The sequence below is a fragment of the Syngnathus typhle genome, linkage group LG10, assembly GCF_033458585.1.
Source record: "Syngnathus typhle isolate RoL2023-S1 ecotype Sweden linkage group LG10, RoL_Styp_1.0, whole genome shotgun sequence".
Taxonomy (NCBI): domain Eukaryota; kingdom Metazoa; phylum Chordata; class Actinopteri; order Syngnathiformes; family Syngnathidae; genus Syngnathus; species Syngnathus typhle.
The window spans coordinates 1,333,383-1,356,212 of record NC_083747.1 but is presented as its reverse complement, the minus strand read 5'-3'; the positions used below and the strand labels follow the sequence as shown (position 1 = coordinate 1,356,212).

The window sequence follows — 22,830 nt, the reverse complement described above, 5'->3', positions numbered from 1 at the left end:
TGGCAGAAGGCCGAAGCTGTCAAATTTCATGTGTTAATTAGCGATGATGATCCACTAACACACGTCACAACTTTTTCACACTGAGGCTAACAAGCAAAAACGTTCATCTCTTCATCATCATCCTTCTTCTCTAATTACGTCTCACCTGTGTGTGTATGTGTGTATGAACGTGTGTGTATGAGGGATTTTTTTTCCCTCATTAAGCATCAGCGAGAAACTAACCGTTGGACTCTTCTCGACAAGGTGTTGGCTGCTGGCGGAGGACCAAACACCTGGTATCTCCAGAACACATGAGATGCCCACACATGATGTTCACACTGGGATGTTAAAAGCAGAACAATAAACAATTGTAACAATTACACACAACAAAAGTGTGTTACGCAGACTCATATGGGAGTGTGTGTTGCCATGGCAACTATTTCCTCACCTGTCAAATATGCAGTGGAGGATGAGCGGCCAATCAGGGTGCTGCGTTTCAGGGATGGCGAGGTCAGGTGAAGGGACAGGACCTACTTGGCTTGGTTGTCATGGATACGCTTCCTGATGGACAGGTGGTATCACAATTTTGTTTCCCCCAAACTTTAATGAAAAAGTGTTATATCAATGTTTGACCTGTCAGATTGCTCCAGGTTCCCGCTATCGTTGTTTACCTACTTCCTGTTTGGCGATTACAACATGTTGCCATGGCAACAGCCTGGTGAAATGTCTGTGCAGGTTTGATTCCTGGTGATAGGCCTCTTGTTTGGTCCATTGCTCCACACCACGTCAAGACTTGTGTTTGTTAATTGTCTTTACCTGCTTGTGTAAGTGTGTGTATAAAGAGGACAGAAAAAAAAATTCCAATGAGTTAAGACTTATGCAAAACATTACTTCTCTGACAACTGATTCAACAGTCAGCGAAGAGTTAAAGGTAGTTGAATTTGTTCTGACACGAGCTGAGCCATCGGATATGATCTGACCGCCAATCAATGCGTTTACTTATAAACTGTGCAACACTGACACCTAGCGGTCAGAACGTGAAGGTACACAGATCAAGTATTTTCTTTCACAAAAAATCACTTCTATCACTGCACAATAATTTGTCATCTCATTTCCTCGTGTACAATTGTCCCATGGCTACTTTTTACTAAATAAATATTTTTTTTTAAGTGAGTATAAGAAAAGAGTAATATAATCCAGTCCAATTTTTGCATGTTCCTTAAAATGGACTGGCAAGCACTGCAAAGCAATTTTTACCTTTTGCCAAAACTCAACTTTGACAGGCTCCAGTCCAATTAAGAAAAAAAAAATTATGATCTGGAGTTTTTTTTTTTAGGTGTCACGGGACATCACCGGTCAGATAGGAGTCGCGCATTGGTGAAACAAAGTTTTAATTGACAACATGCAGCACATCACAATGCCAAACTTCAAATAAAAGTTGAAAGCACGTGTAAATACTGTGCTCCTTTTCCTCTTAGCATCAAGCTAGCTCGCTGCCTTGCCGCTGTGGGGCTAACTGCTCCATCGAGTGGCACGTTAAGGCACTTTGGGAAAAGATGAAGCTATGAAATTCTTTTGGTGTTAACGATCACCTATGCATAAAAATGAACAACCATAAGTAGCGTAAAAAAACTAATATTGCAGCAGGATTCAAACATTCACTAGATGACAGGATATAAATAACTGCTGTGGTTGGATACAATCATGTTTTTAAATCCAGCTTTTTTTTTTCTTTTTTTTTTCTTTTTTTTTTTAGAATACAATTGTCACTTTGGGAAGTTTGAAATGTTGTCAACAGCTACGCAGCAAATGCTTGTTGCTAAGCAGAAGGGTCTGCTTCCCAAACAGTAAAACAAGATTTGCGGCAAACTCTGACGCATGTGCAAGAAAAAAAGTGAACATTCAAGTCATAAATAAAAGTTCATATTACTCATAAAATGTTTTTTTTCTCCTTCAAAAAGTGTAAAATCAGCGTAATAGAAATGATTTGTATAGCTACAGCGCTTGCTAACAGCTAGCATGTGCGATTACACTGAACAACATCATGCTGTGTGGCTAATTTTGCTACTCATCTTATATTTTGATGCACGTTTCAAAGTACAATTCATTTGTATTGTTTAAGAAACAAACGAAAAAAGAAAAGCTGCAGGCATCCATTTCAGTATCACCAAGATATCACGATATTAGTCTTTCTAGTAGACACTACTGCGCTATCTTGCCCTAGAGTGGCTGCTTCTAACCAAAATGGGTGACTAACAAACATTATAATATACAAACACTTGCAAAAAAAAAATAAAAATACAGACATTTTGAGCGACAACCCAAAATGACATTCATTTGGCGATTGACTTTGAGATCCTTCAAATGATTTGCCATAAAAGTCAGTGAGCGCATGTGATTGGTCAGATTTGCACATACAGGTCACATGATGCTAACCGACACACAAATACGGCTTGAATATAAACGTCCAAAGTATTGTTAGTGTTAACACTCTGTTAAATTTTGTGTTCCTGTGCTTTCACATTTTTGTCATAATCATCATCATTGTTGTGTAAACTTCAACTTCTTGGTGGTACGTAAGTTTAAAGTGTAGCACCGTGCACGCTGGCCCGCCTGTTGCCGTGGCAACAGCTTAGTGTGCATGTAACCCGTAAGGAGGTGATTGTTGGCACACATTACACTAGTCTAGTGTAAGTTAGCATGCTAAATGCTAACATTTCCTTAGCCTAGCTTGGCTGATGGTGATGGTTCAGCCTTGAATCCGTTTGCGAGGTTAGCATGCTTTTAATGCCAAGCGTGACACGTAGCTGATGATGGAAAATGGTTCAACGTTGTCTTGTTTACTATTTTAGCACATTAAGAACTAATTCGTCATTTTAGTGTTGCATAAGACTGATGATGATGATCAAGGTGATGGTGGTTAAGCATTGCCACCCTCTTCCATTAGCATACTAAATGCTAACACTTTACATGGCTGATGATGGTGGTTCAGCATTGCATTTCTGCCATGCGAGGTTAGCATGCTAAATGATTACACTTATTCTGCTTAGCACAGCCCAGGTGACATTAATCCTGGAGGTGGCTCAGTATGAAATTTGTTGGCATGTTAGCATTCTGAATACTAACATTACTTTAGCTTAGCATGGCGGATGCGGAAAGTGCTTCAGCATCTGATCATTTCACTTTAGCGCGGTGCGTGGATTATAAAGATGATGAGGATGGTCCAACATCATGTCCGTTTGTGAGGTTAGCATGCTAAACGCTAGTGCAGAACTGTAAACAGTGGGAAAAAAAAATCAACAAATAATACACAGGCAGGTCATTATGGCACACAGCAATGCAACAATTAAGCGACATTTTTATCAAACAGCGGGAATGATGGGAAATGTAGTCATGGAGTTGACTATGTATTGTTCGCACCTGTTGTTGTTGTTTTGGTGTAACACTGATGTGAAGGTGACTCTCAGAAGCACCGGCAACAATCGGACTTTTTTTTTTTTTTTTTTCAAACGAGACTGCTCCTGGATTAGAATCTCGGCTCCCAACTCTCATCCAATCACGTTGACTTGTCGGCTGGTTGAGCTCCAGAGGCAGCCAATCAGGATTCTGCCCATTACATGGTCGCGCCTGCATGCATAAAATCAAATTCATGTGACTCCCAGGTTGTTATATACCGTAATACCGTAATCAAGTTTTTTTTTCATAGTTTTTGACTTATACTCAAGAGCGACTTATATACATATATGTTTTTTTTTCACTTTTTTGGGCATTTTATGGCTGGTGCGACTTATACTCCGGTGCGACTTATAGTCCGAAAATTACGGTACACATGACATTATAGTTAGTAACAGCTTTTCGACAGAATTGTGCAAAGTCTCATCCACTTTCAAAAATAATCAAGTGACAAACTAATATTAATTATAGGATCATAAAAATAACATGATTAAATACCACTGTGGTGTGGCCCACAAGAGACACTGTAAGATGTCCACAAGCTGACCGCCATCAGGAAGGTAGTGATAAAACCAAACACCTGAAAACACAACACACGCAACAATAACACAGCTGTGAGAACAAACATGAAGGCAGCAAACAGAACACGCAAACACGGCAAGATGAATGTTGTACTTACAGATGCCGCCACGAGAGCAGACACTCCACCACTCTTCGCGGCCGCCACAATGGAGCCGATGCAGATCAGGATGGAACCTAGAGTGTAGTGGAAGAATTCCTAAAAGAAGAATACAAGGATGAAGTTGATGATGTGCTGGGTGAAGATGATGTGGGCGGGGCTTACGGTCAGCGGCCAATTGATGCAACCCATCTTGGCCTGTAAGCGGCACAAGTGCATGAGGAAGAAGATCAGGAGCACCACCAGGAACCACACGGCCACCACCTCAAAGTACTGGAACGCAGCCCAGCTAGGCCAGCCTCGTGCACAGTGAACGCACAGGAAGGTGACAAGCAGCGCCACCTGCAGGAGACATGAAAACATACATGTTTATTATAAGCCTGTCATAAGTCAATTTGATCACTAAACATCACGCCACTCTCAATGAGGAACTCACGTGTGTGTGAGTGTGTGCGTGTGTACGTGAAACCACACCCACATGATGCCCCCCGTCTGCCCGCACTGCCCCCCCTCCTTATCCGCCCCTGTTGACTTGATGCTAGTTTTATTAACACATCAGCTAAAGGAGTCATTTTTTCAGGTGTAGCCGTGTGATTGTTGTCATGAAATTGTGGTGCGGTGTCTGACCATCTGAGCCATCTTGAGCAGTCCCGGGATGGTTCGGGTGTATCCCAGGTTGCAGCCGCCGTCGGACGCGGAAGTCCTGCCGGTGCTGGTCGGGCTGACCGTGTGAGACATCTTAGCTTGCCTGCTAAAAGTAAACGTACTAAAATGTTGAGACTAAAAGAGAAAAAGAAAGTCCTGTTGGTCTTATTAGAAAGGCTTCAGTGCGGGAAGGCGCCAAAACATACGCCCAGCTCGTCACACTTTGCACAAGTGCACACTTCCGCTGACGTTTCACAATAAAAGCCGTCACACGCGGATTTCCGTGGTACCTTTCACAATAAAAGACAGGTTGGTGACGGAATCAACTTTGATAGAATAATGACGTAACAATATTTATTCAAATCATATAATTCATGTAGTAATCGGTTTCGTGACATAGTTACACAATGGTGCAGTCAAATTCATGTAACTCACTTTTATTGTTTTTATTGACAAGTGTAGTATGAACTTTGCACTCCAAGATAGCTCGGTAACAGGTTCAACCCTGAACACAATCAACAAAAACAGATTATGCGTACTTTCATACTACAAATGTCGTTAGAAAAACACACAGAAAGACTAAAAAGGCAACAAAAATGGCTCAAGGCTATACAAAAACCTAAACAAATATAAAAATCTAAATAAATGCTTAGACTACCAAAGACTATAATGAGTAGAAAGTACAAAAAAAAACTATACAAAACATCACAAAAAAAGTACGACAAGGCCGCAAAAAGAAATAAGCAAAATGCTAATAGACTACAAAGAGTACAAAAATAAAAGACTAAAAAGACTACAAAAAGGCTACATATAAAGATGAAAATCAGGCAGAAACTATTTTACAGTAATGTGTGTGTGTTTGTGTGGTGGGAAGTGAAAGTGTGAGCACTGAGCAGGTGAAGACGCAGTCATGCAAAGGTCACAAGATTCTTACTCTGTTAACCACGCCACTTCCTGTCAGTGCTCCCACGTTGGAATGACCAAAGCAACTGGCTCAAAATCATATTTTTTATTTTGACTCTACCCCTTTGCCGCTTGGGCAGAACAGAGGCTAGCTGATGAACTTGGAAGATGAAGATGATTTATGAAAGGTCACAGTCGAATAAAACATATCTGAAAAGACAAAAGTTCAACATCTGGTATTTCGACTGAAAACTCTAATCACCGAATGACTGGTGCCAGAAACTAGTGATCTCTCACCTTGCTCTTGATGTGTGAGAGCACGTGTGGTGGACGGCACGCCTTCACCTGCAAGTACATGCACATGAATTAGAAGTCAAATTTATAAAAAAGGTTGAACGACGCCTCTCATCTCGGAAAAGTCACTGGCTTCAGGAAGAGCAAGAGCGCTATAAACAGTCGGAAGTGCATCAGCATCACCAGCTGGACCATGGGAGGAATGTGGGACATTTAAATCCCCGTTTCAGGTCATTTCTAATGCTCAAATATGAGATATTGAGTCAAACGTTTTGCACTCACGGTTTTGTGGAATCTGAGCGTGGCGATTTCGAGCTGAGTGAGAGAATGATTATTATCATCAAATCATTTCACACGGCGCAATCTCGCAGATGATTTCACCACCTCACCTCTGAGCCTCAGTCGGTGGACGATGACGCCCCCTGTGGCCAACAGCAGAAGCGCCGCGGCGACCGTACCGCATGCCAGGACCACATCCCTCTTCGCGTTGGCCGGCCGGTACGTCTGCTCGGCCCTCCCCAGCTCGCTCTCCACCCGGCAGGTGAGCTCGTCCTGCTGTTTGTACGGGACGGAGCTGTTCAAGAACGAACCCGTCGATAAGGTCTGAACCTCTAATGTTGTCTTTAACGGGCTCCCGGAGGCCGACATCCAGGTGATGTTGGGTATCGGCTTGCCCTCCGCCAAACACTCCAGCCTCTGGGGGGCGCTGCCGGTGATCAGTGACAGACTCAGGATTGCGGGCCTCACTAACAAGAGAAGAAGGAAAAACCAACGAGGAAAATTATGAGGTTGCGTTGGGAACACTGAATTTTTCATAATTGCTAACTCGCTCACAAAATAGCTCTCAAGCCAAATGACCACACCGCCATACGACCAAACAGGAAGTCCACTCATAGATTCGAGTCTTTTACCTTGTACGTTCAGCATCAGCGCTTTGCTCACTTCTTTTTTTCCATCCAGCGTCACTTGGCAGAAGTACTCGCCCTCAGACACCTTGTCATGTTTGATGCGAAGCGACGCCATCCCCTGGCGGAGGTCACCGGCCAACGCGTAATCCTCCGTGCCAAAGCAGTCGTCCGGCAAGGCCGATGAGTCGTTCTTTACTTGACATTGGAAAAATGGCGGTCCGTCTTTTTTTCTGCCGATCCAGCTCAGCTCGATGTTCCCAGCATTGCGGTCTTGATGAGTGAAGGAGCATCCCAGGACGGCTTCTTGTCCTCGCAACACGTTGACGTCAGAGACATGCACGGTCAACGCGGACGATGGCACGGTTCCTACACCCAGACCAGACATGGCAAAAGTACACCAAATCTATACTGGGGGTCCATACCATTAACTTTCCACGTCAACATGCTAACTGCATCCACGTGCTAATGGATCGAATTGAGCCTCCACGTCAACATTCAAACATTGCTTCTTCGTCATCATGCTAATGCCAGTAACCGGTTTCGCAATACAAACAGGAAGTAGAACCGCGAAAACGATGGTCGAACCAATTGGAATGACGCACAACTCACCTGTGGTCACCAGTAACAGAAGCACACACGTACGCATGTTTGAATGCACTTACGGTATACACACACACACACACTAGCACATGCGTATGGAATTGCATCAAGACACACCAATTCTGGGCCATCACAGCAGTTGAGGAAGGAAACGAGTCACAGGACGCTGACTGATTACAAGACAATCACACACACACATGCTCAAAAAGTCAATATTAATACATTTTTACGATTTTTGTTGCGCGTGCGAATTTTTTGGGGCATTTTAAAGTCATGTTTTTGTTTTGGTTAGCTTTTAGTTCCATTTTCTTCATGTTCTATACAAAAGATAAATCTATTATTGGCCTATATGGCCCATTGTAACTTCCTCTGACATTCTTTGTATCTATGTTCCTTTTTTCACATAGACAAGAAAAACTTCCTCAAAATAAAACAAGGGTCACACTGGAACAACACACCCACACTTGTCCATCATGGATGTGTTGCTCTGCGTGTCGTTGTTGTTTGCTGCTGATGGCGGTGAGCTGAGGCACTTCCAAAAAGAGGCCGCAAAAAGAAATAAGCAAAATGCTAATAGACTACAAAGAGTACAAAAATAAAAGACTAAAAAGACTACAAAAAGGCTACATAGAAGGATGAAAATCAGGCAGAAACTTTTTTACAGTAATGTGTGTGTGTTTGTGTGGTGGGAAGTGAAATTGTGAGCACTGAGCAGGTGAAGACGCAGTCATGCAAAGGTCACAAGATTCTTACTCTATTAACCACGCCACTTCCTATCAGTGCTCCCACGTTGGAATGACCAAAGCAACTGGCTCAAAATCATATTTTTTATTTTGACTCTACCCCTTTGCCGCTTGGGCAGAACAGAGGCTAGCTGATGAACTTGGAAGATGAAGATGATTTATCAAAGGTCACAGTCGAATAAAACATCTGAAAAGACAAAGGTTCAACATCTGGTATTTCGACGGAAAACTCTAATCACCGAATGACTGGCGCCAGAAACTAGTGATCTCTCACCTTGCTCTTGACGTGTGAGAGCATGCGTGGTGGACGACACGCCTTCACCTGCATGCACATGAATTAGAAGTCAAAGGTATATATCCAATTTATAAAAAAGGTTGAACGACGGCTCTCATCTCGGAAAACTCACTGGCTTCAGGAAGAGCAAGAGCGCTATAAACAGTCTGAAGTGCATCAGCATCACCAGCTGGACCATGGGAGGAATGTGGGACATTTAAATCAGGTCATTTCTAATGCTCATATAAGAGATATTGAGTAAAACGTTTTGCACTCACGGTTTTGTGGAATCTGAGCGTGGCGATTTCGAGCTGAGTGAGAGAATGATTATTATCATCAAATCATTTCACACGGCGCAATCTCGCAGATGATTTCACCACCTCACCTCTGAGCCTCAGTCGGTGGACGATGACGCCCCCTATGGCCAACAGCAGAAGCGCCGCGGCGACCGTACGGCATACCAGGACCACATCCCTCTTCGTGTTGGCCGGCCGGTACGTCTGCTCGGCCCTCCCCAGCTCGCTCTCCACCCGGCAGGTGAGCTCGTCCTGCTGTTCGTACGGGACGGAGCTGTTCAGGAACGAACCCGTCGATAAGGTCTGAACCTCTAATGTTGTCGTTAACGGGCTCCCGGAGGCCGACAGCCAGGTGATGTTGGGTATCGGCTTGCCCTCCGCCAAACACTCCAGCCTCTGGGGGGCGCTGCCGGTGATCAGTGACAGGTTCAGGATTGCGGGCCTCACTAACAACAGAAGGAAAAAACAACGAGGAAAATTATGAGGTTGCGTTGGGAACACTGAATTTTTCATGATAACTGCTAACTCGCTCACAAAATAGCTCTCAAGCCAAATGACCACACCTCTGTTAGGGTTTGCAGAATATCTTCATCGTATGATTATGTTGGAATATAACCTGTAATAATTTAACTAGTTTGTCCTGTCTAGACAAGATTAGTTTACCAAAGTGCTAAGATCATTTCAACTTATTGACTAGCTGCAGAGGAAGCAATCAAAGTTGCTTTGTTTACAGAACGTCGTAAAAGGTCCCCTGCTATGCTTTGATCAGCAGGGGACCCCTCTTCACCCAACCTGTGTGTTCCCAAACCCCCACTTTCAACCCCACGTTGTTTCTCTCAATAAATAAGCGCCTGACGAGGCCTGAGTCAGACTTCATTCGACTATCGCTGAGAGCACAGCGACGAGTGAACTCTCCGCCTGCAGGTGTCTAAAACGACTAACTTGTCTCCAGTGTGGTCCTTGCAAAATAAGTTAGAGTGGACACCACCCTAACAACCTCCATACGACCAAACAGGAAGTCCCCTCATAGAGTCGAGTCTTTTACCTTGTACGTTCAGCATCAGCGCTTTGCTCACTTCTCTTTTTCCATCCAGCGTCACTTGGCAGAAGTACTTGCCCTCAGACACCTTGTCATGTTTGATGCGAAGCGACGCCATCCCCTGGCGGAGGTCATCGGCCAACGCGTAATCCTCCGTGGCAAAGCAGTCGACCGGCAAGGCCGATGAGTCGTTCTTTACGTGACATTGTAAAAATGCCGGTCCGGTTTTTTTTCTGCCGATCCAGCTCAGCTCGATGTTCCCGGCGTAGCGGTCCTGCTTTTGATGAGTGAAGGAGCATCCCAGGACGGCTTCTTGTCCTCGCAACACGTTGACGTCAGAGACATGCACGGTCAACGCGGACGATGGCACGGTTCCTACACCCAGACCAGACATGGCAAAAGTACACCAAATCTATACTGGGGGTCCATACCATTAACTTTCCACGTCAACATGCTAACTGCATCCACGTGCTAATGGATCGAATTGAGCCTCCACGTCAACATTCAAACATTGCTAACTGCTTCTTCGTCATCATGCTAATGCCAGCAACCGGTTTCGCAATATAAACAGGAAGTAGAACCGCGAAAACGATGGTCAAACCAATTGGAATGACGCACAACTCACCTGCGGTCACCAGTAACAGAAGCACACACGTACGCATGTTTGAATGCACTTATACACGCACACACACACTAGCACATGCGTATGGAATTGCATCAAGACACACCAATTCTGAGCCATCACAGCAGTTGAGGAAGGAAACGAGTCACAGGACGCTGACTGATTACAAGACAATCACACACACACACATGCTCAAAAAGTCAATATTAATACATTTTTACGATTTTTGTTGCGTGTGCGAATTATTTGGGTCATGTCATGTTTTTGGTTTGTTTAGCTTTTGGTTCCATTTTCTTCACGTTCTATACAAAAGATAAATCTATTATTGGCCTTTATGGCACATTGTAACTTCCTCTGACATTCTTTGTATCTATGTTCCTTTTTTCACATAGACAAGAAAAACTTCCTCAAAATAGGGTCACACTGGAAAAACACACGCACACTTGTCCATCATGGATGTGTTGCTCTGCGTGTCGTTGTTGTTTGCTGCTGATGGAGGTGAGCGGAAGCACTTCACGTAAGTGTGTTGGCATCATTTCGCTTGTCAACACATTCTTTCCTACAGTGTGGAGTTCTGAAGAAGGTGTGTGGGCGGTCCACGTGCAAGCAGAGGTGCGGGCCCTGGCGGGCCACCCGGTGGTGCTGCCGTGCACCTTCACCCACCCGCCGCATTCCCATCACGCCTCAGTGCAGGTGCGTTGGCGTCTGGGTGGAGCTCAGAGTGTCAACATCCTCTACCGCTGCACCGGTAAAGTCCCCGTCTGCGAGCCCGGGCCCCACCAGGACCCGCGGTACCGTTTGGAGGGTGACCCCCGCCAGCACGATCTGTCCCTGCGTATCAGTGGCGCTGCCCTCGGGGACAGTGGACGCTATTATTGCGGTTTGGAGGTGGAGGGAAGGGATCACAAGAGGGTGGAGGACAACCTGGGGACCCGGCTGAGGGTAGAAGGTGAGTCCTGAACGAGAGGGTCCACTTAATGAAGAAGGCGTCCCTCACGTTTGTGTTTTCCGCTATAGCGGCACCCATCATCCTGTCCCTGAAAGCGGATGCCGATCAGGACTCGAGCTACACGGCCGAATGCAGAGTGACAGGCTCACCGCCGCCCGACATCCAGTGGCTGGGACCCGAGCACCCGCTGGAAGGTTCTACGGCGGGCCCACTGAGTTCGACTGGTGACCTCATCGTTAGCCGGCTGCAGGGCGTGGAACCCGGATGGCAGGTGACATGCTCTGCCTCCAACCCCCACGGGAAAGACAAAGCCACCCTCTACTTGCTTCCCCATCCGGCACCTCCGCCCAAAGATGGAGTGCCCCCTTCTATTCTGCTGCTGTTGATTCTTTCTCTGGGGTCAAAGGTCATCATGCTGCTGGGGATTGGAGTGTGGCTGGTGCGTGGAGTAGGCCTCTGGTGGAAGTGACCACCACACCCGTGAGCCCCACTTAGAATGATGTTCAATAAAGTTTTGATGTTGTGTCCTGCTCACTTGATTCATTACTACTTTATTTTCAAGAAGACATTTGTCACAGTTTGTTTCCTTCTTTTAATGTTGTCATAGTTTGGGTTGGCGTGTCTGTGTGCTCGCTTATCATTCATTCAAAAGGACTACAAATGACCCAAAAAAGTTTCATCTGTTTGTTTCCCTTGCTGCTTTCATGTCAGCATACTTAAATATTCATGCTAATGTGGCTAACTTGTAAGATGCTAATGAAGACGCGTTAATGTAGCAAACTGGTTTCATGTCAAAGCAGAATATTTGCATGGCGTCCATGTTGACACGATATAAAGCATCTTCTGATGGTTAAAACTATTTCAATTGAATTGAATGAATTGAATGTAATATTGTAGTTTCCCACTAACATATCCACGTGTAGAGTCAAACTAGAGGTCACGTCTCGCCGCTGTGAGACTCCATCTTTGAAGCCGAGCCGGTTATTGTGTGCTTTGTTGCCGTGTTATGATGAAGATCAAGTGAGAGGTTGTGAAGCAGCTTTGTGCACACAACAATGGTGCGTGCGTGCAGATATAATCAGCAAGGCAGCAGGGGGAGCATTCAAAATGAAGGTGCTCATCATAGATAAGCACTTCAAACAGCCAAACTGCATCAGTCACAGCGGTGATTGTTGATTTTATGACTTCAAGGTTTTATAACATCTTTCCCATTCATGATCGGATTGGTGGTTAGCAAATCTGGCTCACAGTTCCGAGGTTCTGAGTTCGAATCTGGGCCGCGCTTTCTTTTTGTGCTTATATGTTCTCACGTGGGCCCTGACATTTTGTATTGTATATTTGTTTATGTATTTGTCAAGTGACTATTAAAAAAAAAAAGAATCTCTGCACAGATGACAACAATAACAGAAATGCCCGAAGCTAATATGAGATTTATTGGGGAAAAAAATAATAAATAACATTTCCACTGTAATTACAGTTTGTTTTTGTTATTTAAACATAATCACTATTAATTCGTTTTCAATTCGTTTTCGTTCTGCTTTTATTTTGCGAATGAAAATAACACGTTTACGTAGGATATTTCATTCGTTTTGATCAACTTTACTAAGGGAAACAAAATGGATGGTCGCTTCAGTGATGTCGAACCAGGGGGGCGTTTCTTGAACCTGGTCTCGATACAGACAGTCCGTGAGGCTGCCAGGAGGGAAGAAGCAACGCGTGGACCTTTATCACTTTCGATAGTGAAACTTCTAAAATGTCACAAGACGCCAGCGAGCAGATGAGACCGCTGCTAACATCGGTAAGTGAGTTGTTGGGACTTTTTGCTCGTGCGGCGACGGCAAATTTTGGTTCATCCCGTCGGAGATGCGCCAAAGACGGAGAGAGCAAAGAAACTTGAATGATCAACTTTAAACAACAACAAATTGACTCTACTTAATTTGACTTCCTCTCCAGGAAGTGAACTGGGCTCGCGCGCACCTCGGTAGTTCCGAAGTCGCCCCAAAAAAAACCCTGCAGGTTTTCTAAAAAGTTTAAACTTTAAATAAACGGTCGCGCCTTAACTTTGGCGTGTTTTGTGAAAAACGCAAACATCTGTATTCACCATATCTACGTCATCGTCACGACGACGTGATTTCTATCATTTGGTTTTTACCCCTGCTGAAGCGTCTGATATATTAAAATAAAGTAAAGAAATTGATTTAAAGCTAAGGTGACAAAAGTAGAATATGTGACTGATGTTTCTACCGTTTTTTTCCATGTATAATGCGCCCCCATGTTATAATACGCACCCTAAAAATGGCATGTTGATGGTGGAAAAAAGCCTGTACCCATGTATAATACGCACCCGAATTTTGACTCCTACTTAAATCCGTAAACGTAAAATTATTTCAGAAAAAAGAGCATCTTTGGGAACAACCGGATGTTATTCTGCCGGTCAGTATCACTGCGCATGCGCTAGCAAACTCGATAGCCAAGAAATGTTTTGGATTTGTGTCGGGTACATTGTGACAGCAAACGAGCAGGTGATCGAGCAAGCGTCTGATACGACAGCATTGTGTTCGTATGGAGCGTGTTTGAAGTGAACGGCATCTGTAATGGCGGCCTCCGTATGATATCCGGATTTAAAAAAATTTTTTAAAAAAATTGTACCCATGTATAATGCGCACCCCAGATTTTAGGACAATAAATTAGTTAAATTTTGCGCATTATACATGGAAAAAAACGGTATTCTTCTTTTGTGGACCACTGCTGTTGTTTACAAGTTCCTTCCATTCATCCTTGCAGAAGAATGATGTTGTCCATCATTTACACCTCAATGTTTTTTGCATCCTGGACCGGTTTTATAAAAAGCTTCTTTGAGAAAAATTGATCCAATTATTATTGTTTTCACTTTCTTAAATGACTCGATTATGTGTGCGGATGTTTCAGGCGGAGGAAGCAGTGCTGGACCGAGGGAACACAAGCTCCACCCTTTTCACCAACTTTGAGGCGGAGGAGCTGGAGAGTGAGTGTCTGACGCTTGTGTTCTTCAGGATGAAGCATTCTATTTTGACACATCAGTCATGTTTGGCGGTCAGGTCACAGGGAGCTGTACGTCGGCATTCACGTCCCTTTGGGCCGACGGCGCCACCGCCACCGGGGACACCGACACGAGCGGCGGAGGCAGGTTCGCCCGCATGAAGATGTTTGCGAGTCGCCTTCTTACGGTAGATTCCAAATGACTTTTTTGTCTTTAGTATAAAAACAATGAAATTATTAAAAAAAAAAAAAAATTGCCCTCTAGACACACCGTCACAGCGGGTACAGTTCATCCTAGGCACGGAGGACGACGACGAGGAACATGTCCCGCATCAACTCTTCACCGAGCTGGACGAGCTTGCTCTCAGGAACGGAGAAGTCGTGGAGTGGAAGGAGACGGCAAGGCGAGGTCCCCGCCGCCGCGCTGCTTTTTGTCAGCCATCTTGAACGAGACTTCTCTTGTGTGTGTGTGTGTGTGGGGGCAGGTGGTTGAAGTTTGAGGAGGATGTGGAGGACGGCGGCGAGCGTTGGAGTAAACCTTACGTGGCCACCCTGTCCCTGCACAGCCTGTTTGAGTTGCGCTCGTGTATCATGAACGGCGCCGTGATACTCGACATGCGCGCCAACGGGATTGAGGAGATCGCAGGTCAGTCCACCATTTTGTTCTTGTCGTCCATGCACTCATGGCTGACGAGGTGTTCTGAAGCCAAATTGCAAATATGGGGGTGAGCACCAACACCTGAGTAGAACCTTTTGAGGAACAATTTGAGATGTTTTACAGACATGGTGATTGACACCATGCTGGCGTCCGGTCAGCTGGAAGATCACGTCCAAGACAAGGTGAGGGAAGCCATTTTAAAGCGCCACCACCATCAGAACGAGAAGAGGCTGAGCAAGCGCATCCCGCTGGTGCGATCCCTCGCTGACATAGGCAAGAAATATTCGGACCCTCATCTGCTGGAACACAACGGTGAGCGCTCCGGACAGACGACGGGACCGCTTGATGACGACCACCTAGAGTGATGTGAAGCTTCTTCCGCTTCCAGCAGGTCTTCTAGCGTCCCCTCAGTCGGCTCCTGGGAACCTGAACGCCGCCGAGGGGGTGGGAGGTGACTTCAACCCCGGTAGTCGTGAAAACAGCGCGGTGGACTTCAGCAAGGTGAAAGACCTCTTTGCAGCAAAAAAGGATTACAATGATCTGACGCGTTCCCGTGCATTTCAGGTGGACATGAACTTCATGAGAAAGATTCCAGCAGATGCGGAAGCCTCCAACGTGCTGGTGGGCGAAGTGGACTTCCTGGAGAAGCCCATCATTGCCTTCGTTCGCCTGTCTCCCGCCGTGCTCCTCTCTGGACTCACCCAGGTGCCCGTGCCCACCAGGTGAGCTCGCTCTCCTTTTGGGCAGAAGGTCCCATGACTTGAATTCGGTAATTATGCTCCATAGACCAGGTTAGTTAGATTTGACCAACCGATGTATAATGTGACTTTGCACCACTGCCAATCAGGTTCCTCTTCCTCCTGCTCGGTCCGTTCGGAAAAGGTCCGAAGTACCACGAGGTGGGGCGTTCCATGGCCACGCTGATGACGGACGAGGTGTGAGGTTAGAAGCTCACGTGACTTAGAAGCAGTCTTTAAAATCTTTGTGCGGCTATCCTCAAGATCTTCCACAACGTGGCCTACAAGGCCAAGGATCGCAAAGATCTCCTGGCAGGACTGGATGAGTTCCTGGATCAAGTGACCGTGCTCCCGCCGGGCGAGTGGGACCCCAGCATTCGCATCCAACCGCCCAAGAACATCCCCTCTCAGGTTTGTGGACGCACAGGCTAAATGCTAATGCTAACAATGCCAACTGTTAACAGAGTGAGAGATTTTCAGTTTAGCAAGAGTTCCTTTTGTTGTTTCAAACCAGGGTTCTGATTTCAAAGAAAGATTTCAATCCATCTATTGGGATTTCAAGTTAGCTAGGTGCTAATGCTAAAGCTAACAACACCAAAATTGCATCCGCAGGAGAAGCGGAAGACTCCCTGTGCCTCGAACGGCTCCGTCCGCACCATCATCAAGGAGGCGGAGCACGACGTTGGCCCAGAGCTCCAGAGAACGGGGAGGTTAGTGCTTAGCCGTGTTAGCCACACGTGGCTAGCTTGCGTATAAAGTAGTTTTCACGTTTTTTCCACATACTTAATACTCATAGAGTATGACGAATGACAAATTCTGTACTTTTGTGCGTCTCAGGTTATTTGGAGGTCTGGTCGCGGACGTTAAGAGAAAGGCACCTTTTCTTCTCAGTGACCTGACGGATGGCCTCAGGCTGCAGTGTTTGGCATCCGTCCTCTTCCTCTACTGTGCCTGCATGTCTCCCGTCATCACATTCGGAGGCCTGCTCGGAGAAGCCACCCAAGGAAACATTGTAAGAAGCGTGAATCGCAACGTAGCAGTCCATTTAAGGCTTTGCACGTGGTGACATCATCATTCCCAGGCGTCCTTTGTGTGTGTCTGTCGCAGAGCGCCATTGAATCTCTGTTTGGAGCGTCCCTGACGGGCGTGACCTACTCTGTGTTTGCGGGTCAACCTCTCACCATTCTGGGCAGCACAGGGCCCGTTCTGGTCTTTGAGAAAATCCTCTTCAAGTTCTGCTGGTGAGTCAGGTCCTGGTGACTTTTTCAGAAGTTTATTCGGGATTGTTTATGCTCTCTACGATACCAGGCTTGCTCAGTTCTTGTTGCTAGGCGGATTATTGATCCGCTTTGATTCTATAAGGGTTGATACGCTTAGGATGGATAGACGCTTAGTCAATTTAAAGTTTTCGTTGTTAAAGGCAACCCTTCTCCTCTAGGGGGAGTCCTTGCGCCATCAGAAACTAAACCTGATCCGATTTTTGTGTCAGGATAATGATGAAAACAATATCTTAGGAAGCATTGGCCCAAAACACAGAAGATCAACTTTCAAGTCTTTTTATTGAGCATTTAGTGAGTCTTCCAAGATGCTTACTGGGTGAAGAGCAGGAATCCACTGAAGGTGCTGTGGTGGTTGCTGTTGTCCCAGATTTGCGTGTTGTGCCAGAGAGTCAGCGAGAGCTTATCGCCCTTTTCCAGCAGCAGGGTGGCGCCGTTAGACGCCGTGTCGCTGCCCTCGCCCGACGGCTGCTCGTGGGTGATGAGCTGGATCTGGGCGTCGTTCTTGTAAAGCACGGCGCTCATGGTGAAGTCGGCGGGGGCGTTGGCGGTGAAGCGGATGTAGTAGACGCCGCGTACGGGTGCCGTGAAATAACCTGGGGGAGGATTAATAATTGATGCCCCCTCCTCAAAGAAAAACTTGATAGCGCCAAAGCAGTACTTTTGTCTGAATGAAGCTCCTCAGCTCTCCTCAACAGCAAAATTCCACAAAAGGCTGCTACATTTGTCAAAAAGAAACTCCTCAGTGACCACTGACCTGTTTCCGGGTCGTACGCTTCACCAATGTTGGTGAGGACGTCCTTGAAGAGAAGCTTCTTCATTCCCGACGTGCTCTTCTGGAGACCGTTACCCCCCAGAGACGCCGCAAACGCCACCTTCGGCACATCTACAGTAAGGCGGCAAAAAAAAAAAGTGATGACGCGACGTATCTCGCAAAGCAGCACGAGAAAGTATTCGAAACTGACTTCTCATATTCCTCAGCTCCGTCTCGGTGCTCTCCATCCGTCCTTTGAGTTCTGCCGGCACACGAGGATAAGTTCCGCTCCTAAGCAACGCAAGTACGAGTTGAAAAACCAAAACAAATCACCCGCGTTTTCCGTTTGGAGTTGCGTCATGGAAGCTTGAATCCTGTTCATCTCCAACTCGACGTCAAACTCCTTTGGAGCTTCGTCGACCCTTTGGAGGCAGGATGGAAAAACGGAACCGCTTTCTTTTATTTGTCACGAAATGTCAAATTTGAAACGGCTTTCCATACAGTGGGAAAACCAGGAATCCGCTGAAGGTGCTGTGGTGATTGCTGTTGTCCCAGATTTGGGTGTTATGCCACAGCACCATCTTCAGCCTGTCGCCCTTCTCCAACAGCAGGGCGGCGCCGTTGGACGCCGTGTCGCTGCCCTCGCCCGACGGCTGCTCGTGGACGATGAGCTGGATCTGGGCGTCGTTCTTGTACAGCACGGCGCTCATGGTGAAGTCGGCGGGCCCGTTGGCGGTGAAGCGGACGTAGTAGACGCCGCGAACGGGCGCCGTGAACACGCCTAGATGACACGGACCACGTCGTTGAGCGCCGTGACGTCTCGTGGCGGCCATTACGCGGGCTTACCTGTCTCTGCGTTATAAGCCCCGCCTACGTTGGTCAGGACGTCCCTGTAAATGAGATCTCTGTTTCCCGTGGTCGTCTTCTGGCCGCCGTTTCCCCCCAGCGAGGCGGCAAAGGCGATCTTTGGGCTTTCTGTTCAAGTGAGGGTTGACGTTTGGGTCGATGTGAAAACGGCTACACTTTGAAACCGGGCTCACCTAGGACTGTGTTCAGCTCCTTCTCCGCCCTCTCCAGACGCTGCATCATGGCTGTTTCCACGGAGACACACAAGTCACATTTCCCAGACTAGTAGCTAAGCTTACTCGACCAACTTGTTAGCGCCGGCGTCACCTCGTCTGTCGGCCTTCAGGTCCTCCATAGCCGCCCGGATGCCGTCGATCTCGGCCCGGCGGTCCGGCTGGGGAGTCGGGCCGCACCGCCCGACCGCCACCGTTAGCAAAAGCACCAGTGAGACACGTGCAAACATGACGGCGGAGTACAGATGAGATGGCGGCGTCTCGTTACTTTTATACGGGGATGGCCGGGGTGACCTTGGACCCGTCAATATTGGCTTTGATTAGAGGCAAATATATGCATGCGTGTGTCACAACATACGTGCCAAGATGCCATTGGGTCAAATATTGATGCGGGCAGGGGTCAGTTCGAAGTTTGATGCGAAGGTTACGCTCATCGATCCGACACAGCAAACTTAACCGATGAACTTCAGCATGCTCGAGCACGTGTTAAGAAGGTTTTATTATTCCATTTATTTATTTTTATTTGATTGATTTTTGTTTTATATATTTTATTTATGCATATTTTCCATTCTATTTTTAATCAATTCTTTTATTATTCCAAATGTCCTCCTCAGTGACTACGGCCTGAGCTACTTGTCCCTGCGGACCAGCATCGGACTCTGGACCGCCCTCCTGTGCCTGCTGCTGGTGGCCACCGACGCCAGCTCCTTAGTCTGTTACATCACGCGCTTCACCGAGGAGGCCTTTGCCGCCCTCATCTGCTTCATCTTCATCTACGAAGCCCTGGAGAAGCTTCTGCACCTGGGGCACATCTACCCGGTCAACACCGCCAACCATCTGGACAACCTGACCTTCTACGCGTAAGTCGGACATCCCGGCTAAGCTGTGGTTTTATTTGAAGGCAGCTACGGAGCTCTATCGTGAGCAACCACCGAAGTTCTCACTTGGCAGTTGAAGTTCTCGACCCGACTTTTTGTGCTCGCAGGTGCGAATGTTCTCAACCCGCCAACGCCTCGACCGAAACACATCAGATTTGGAGGAACCGGGGCTACAACTCGTCGGCCAGCATCCCGTGGGAGCAGCTGAGTGTGAAGGTGACGCAAATCCTCCGGAACATCTCGTCTCGTCAGAAACGGGAGAACCCCGGCCGAGCTTCTCTTTCTTTTGCAGCGCTGTCAGAGTTTGCGCGGTGAATTCACGGGCTCGGCTTGCGCCCGCGACCGACCCTTCGTCCCCGACGTCCTTTTCTGGTCCGTCATTCTCTTCTTCACAACCTTCTTATTGTCGACATTCCTCAAAGACTTCAAGAACAAGAGATTCTTTCCCACCAAGGTGGGTTTGGCTTCCTGTCGTCTATCACACACAAGATTCAAAACTGAAACGTTTCCAACGATCAAGAAGAGTCCCGTGACCTCCATTGAACTTCTGTTCCATGACTTGCATGACGTGCAGGTGCGATCCACCATCAGTGACTTTGCCGTCTTCCTGACCATCATGTTAATGGTTCTGATGGATTATCTGGTGGGAATTCCGTCTCCCAAACTCAGTGTCCCGGACCGTTTCCAGGTAAATTTCCCAAACCGAGGCGGATCTTGGTCTTAATTTCACAGTTTCTGCATCTCCTGTATTGTGTCTCAGCCCACCTCCGATAATCGCGGTTGGCTCATCTCGCCGCTGGGTCCCAACCCCTGGTGGACGCTGCTGGCTGCCGCCATTCCCGCTTTGCTCTGCACCATCCTTATCTTCATGGACCAGCAGATCACCGCTGTCATCGTCAACAGGAAGGAAAACAAGCTGACGGTGGGGCCCGTGTTACTTGAACAAATGCAGTTCAGTCCGAATATTTCAAACAAACCTTCACATGAGGCTAATCAATAGCATTAGCTAGGTAGCTAGCATACAACGCATTGACTTGAATGAACGTTTCGATTCTTTGCTTAACTCCAGAAAGGCTGCGGCTACCATCTGGACCTGCTGGTGGTGTCCCTGATGATAGCCGTGTGCTCCATCATGGGCCTACCGTGGTTCGTGGCGGCCACTGTTCTCTCCATCACGCACGTCAACAGCCTGAAGCTGGAGTCGACCTGCGCCGCCCCGGGCGAGCAGCCCAAATTTCTGGGCGTCCGGGAACAGCGCGTCACCGGCCTGATGATCTTCCTCCTCATGGGCTGCTCGGTCTTCATGACGTCTGTCCTTAAGGTGAGCTCACGATTCCTTTCCTCAGCTGCCCTTTTTTTTTTACGTCCACGTTTCCTCGACGGCAGTTCATCCCGATGCCCGTCCTGTACGGCGTCTTCCTCTACATGGGCGTGTCCTCGCTCAAAGACATTCAGGTACGTGTCTTTGTTAACTACAAAAAAAAAAAAACTGGCTAAGTCTCTCTTGTTGGTCTCGTGTAGCTCTTTGACCGCATCCAACTGTTCGCCATGGCGGCTAAGCACCAGCCGGACCTGATCTACCTTCGCTACGTTCCGCTGAGGAAGGTCCACGCCTTCACCGCCGTGCAGCTCTCCTGCCTGATCGCCCTGTGGCTCATCAAAACCTCCGCCGCCGCCGTCGTCTTCCCCGTGATGGTTAGATGAAGGCCGGGTCGCGCCCTAACGTCATGCCGCCACCTCACGTTGTGCTCCGCAGGTTCTGGCGCTGGTGTTCATCCGGAAGCTTCTGGACTTTGGCTTCAGCAAACGAGAGCTGACTTGGCTGGATGACCTCATACCCGAAAGCAAGAAGAAAGACGATGACAAGAAGAAGAAGAGGGGGAAGGAAGTGAGCACACAGCATGTGACTATGTGACCTTACCACATGACCTTCGTGTAAATAGAACATGACTTGCAGGAGACTGATTTGCAAGGGGCGGTGGACAACTCTGCGTTCGACGATGACGCAATAGTCGTCAAGATCCCTGCGAAAAGTGTGAAACCATGGTGAATCAGAAGCAATGTCTTTGTATGTGTGTGTCATCACCACACATGGCCTTAAACGTGTGTCCATGGGTAGGTCAGACCCGTCTGAGGTGAACATCTCGCGTGAGATGGATAAAAGTGGCTTCTGTAAATCTCGCTCCATGACGGCGGATGCCAGCAAAGCTCTGAAGCCAATCAGCAGGTCAGCGCATGATGTCATTGAAGATGTTGTTCATGGGCGTTATTATTGACGGCATGGAATTATAAAACGGTGTGATTAAGAGACAACAAAATAGCAGCGCCAGCAATATTAAGCTAACAATAAACAAGCCAATGTTAGTCGACTAAGTCTCTTTTTCTTGTTGTCTTGTGCCCAGGGTGAGCGTGGCGTCTGAAGAGGACCAAAGACTTGCAGACGATGAGACGGCACTATGACCCGCAGGCTTACGTCAACACCACTAAAGGGTGCTGCCATGCTTCCTGAGTCAAAGGCGAACAGGACTAGGACTTGGCTTCTCTACCATAGTGTTGCTCGTTTTTTTTTAATTATTATTATTTTTACATACTTACATATTATTATTATTATATACACACAGCTGTTAGTCTTAACTGCAAGCAAAAAAAAAGTGATTTTTGTTCTTTATTATATTATTATTTTTCCACATTTTGGGAGGGGGCTAGAATAGTCAAATTCTCCAGATTCTTTTGTCTTTTTTAAAGTTAATAAGTACTGCACTCACGTCATGTAATGTCCAACTTTCTCAGTGGCTCAAGTTATATGTCATGCACAGTTATTATTGTGAGAATGAGTTGTGTGATAAACATTCCCCATCCAGTGTCAATTCGTATCGACAATAATCCGAGAGCTTTTGTTTTGAAAGCAGAACTGTCATTTCCTGTTTCTACTTCCGCCTACATCTATTTTACATTAATTAACATTTCATTCGTTAAGAATAAATATTATTCGCAACTTACTGTATCATGTATGTTCTTTATACAATTATTCAGCTTTTTTTTATT

General features: G+C 46.8%; 6 protein-coding genes across 14 annotated transcripts; 2 read left to right on the top strand and 4 right to left on the bottom strand.

Annotated features, from left to right (window-relative positions):
• Positions 1–1,353: 1,353 nt before the first annotated feature.
• On the bottom strand, positions 1,354–5,018 carry cmtm7 (CKLF-like MARVEL transmembrane domain containing 7). Of its 2 annotated transcripts, XR_009715897.1 has the most exons (6): positions 4,739–5,018; positions 4,277–4,453; positions 4,112–4,210; positions 3,931–4,012; positions 3,400–3,606; positions 1,354–3,252 (listed from the first exon to the last, which is right to left on the bottom strand). XR_009715897.1 is itself a non-coding variant. In XM_061288154.1 (5 exons), the coding sequence occupies exons 1-5, from the start codon at positions 4,847–4,849 to the stop codon at positions 3,593–3,595; spliced, it is 483 nt and encodes a 160-aa protein (XP_061144138.1). In that variant the 5' UTR covers positions 4,850–5,018; the 3' UTR covers positions 1,354–3,592. The 2 variants fall into 2 exon arrangements, 1 of the variants encoding a protein (XP_061144138.1); XM_061288154.1 differs by having other exon boundaries at positions 1,354–3,606.
• A 159-nt stretch (positions 5,019–5,177) lies between these two features.
• On the bottom strand, positions 5,178–7,629 carry LOC133160463 (uncharacterized). 2 transcript variants are annotated; one of them, XM_061288141.1, is made up of 7 exons: positions 7,471–7,629; positions 6,865–7,227; positions 6,343–6,699; positions 6,236–6,268; positions 6,083–6,139; positions 5,957–6,004; positions 5,178–5,869 (listed from the first exon to the last, which is right to left on the bottom strand). In XM_061288141.1, the coding sequence occupies exons 1-7, from the start codon at positions 7,505–7,507 to the stop codon at positions 5,808–5,810; spliced, it is 957 nt and encodes a 318-aa protein (XP_061144125.1). In that variant the 5' UTR covers positions 7,508–7,629; the 3' UTR covers positions 5,178–5,807. The 2 variants fall into 2 exon arrangements, with proteins under 2 accessions (XP_061144125.1, XP_061144127.1); XM_061288143.1 differs by lacking the exon at positions 6,083–6,139.
• Positions 5,751–10,588, bottom strand: siglec15l (sialic acid binding Ig-like lectin 15, like). 2 transcript variants are annotated; one of them, XM_061288145.1, is made up of 7 exons: positions 10,439–10,588; positions 9,820–10,188; positions 8,864–9,220; positions 8,757–8,789; positions 8,612–8,668; positions 8,479–8,536; positions 5,751–5,867 (listed from the first exon to the last, which is right to left on the bottom strand). In XM_061288145.1, the coding sequence occupies exons 1-6, from the start codon at positions 10,473–10,475 to the stop codon at positions 8,523–8,525; spliced, it is 867 nt and encodes a 288-aa protein (XP_061144129.1). In that variant the 5' UTR covers positions 10,476–10,588; the 3' UTR covers positions 5,751–5,867; positions 8,479–8,522. The 2 variants fall into 2 exon arrangements, with proteins under 2 accessions (XP_061144129.1, XP_061144128.1); XM_061288144.1 differs by lacking the exon at positions 5,751–5,867 and adding an exon at positions 8,275–8,391 and having other exon boundaries at positions 8,479–8,526.
• Positions 7,960–11,907, top strand: si:dkey-11p23.7 (V-set and Ig domain-containing protein). 2 transcript variants are annotated; one of them, XM_061288146.1, is made up of 3 exons: positions 7,960–7,980; positions 10,934–11,384; positions 11,453–11,907. In XM_061288146.1, exons 1-3 carry the CDS (start codon positions 7,975–7,977, stop codon positions 11,851–11,853), a joined length of 858 nt encoding a protein of 285 aa, XP_061144130.1. In that variant the 5' UTR covers positions 7,960–7,974; the 3' UTR covers positions 11,854–11,907. The 2 variants fall into 2 exon arrangements, with proteins under 2 accessions (XP_061144130.1, XP_061144131.1); XM_061288147.1 differs by lacking the exon at positions 7,960–7,980 and adding an exon at positions 10,591–10,933 and having other exon boundaries at positions 11,001–11,384.
• Positions 11,908–12,985: 1,078 nt separating this feature from the next.
• Positions 12,986–22,780, top strand: LOC133160453 (sodium bicarbonate cotransporter 3-like). 5 transcript variants are annotated; one of them, XM_061288114.1, is made up of 25 exons: positions 12,986–13,182; positions 14,313–14,388; positions 14,462–14,590; positions 14,668–14,806; positions 14,888–15,048; positions 15,184–15,372; positions 15,452–15,561; positions 15,625–15,782; positions 15,908–15,995; positions 16,062–16,208; positions 16,410–16,507; positions 16,635–16,809; positions 16,905–17,038; positions 19,522–19,767; positions 19,893–20,001; positions 20,078–20,239; positions 20,360–20,473; positions 20,546–20,707; positions 20,855–21,106; positions 21,172–21,240; positions 21,307–21,480; positions 21,542–21,673; positions 21,743–21,831; positions 21,905–22,012; positions 22,188–22,780. In XM_061288114.1, the coding sequence occupies exons 1-25, from the start codon at positions 13,138–13,140 to the stop codon at positions 22,243–22,245; spliced, it is 3,324 nt and encodes a 1,107-aa protein (XP_061144098.1). In that variant the 5' UTR covers positions 12,986–13,137; the 3' UTR covers positions 22,246–22,780. The 5 variants fall into 5 exon arrangements, with proteins under 5 accessions (XP_061144098.1, XP_061144097.1, XP_061144096.1 ...); XM_061288113.1 differs by having other exon boundaries at positions 15,449–15,561; XM_061288112.1 differs by having other exon boundaries at positions 15,452–15,782.
• On the bottom strand, positions 17,338–19,164 carry LOC133160459 (uncharacterized). Its single transcript, XM_061288137.1, has 8 exons — positions 19,002–19,164; positions 18,869–18,919; positions 18,675–18,803; positions 18,330–18,609; positions 18,162–18,250; positions 18,040–18,090; positions 17,832–17,960; positions 17,338–17,670 (listed from the first exon to the last, which is right to left on the bottom strand). The coding sequence occupies exons 1-8, from the start codon at positions 19,135–19,137 to the stop codon at positions 17,387–17,389; spliced, it is 1,149 nt and encodes a 382-aa protein (XP_061144121.1). The 5' UTR covers positions 19,138–19,164; the 3' UTR covers positions 17,338–17,386.
• Positions 22,781–22,830: the final 50 nt, after the last annotated feature.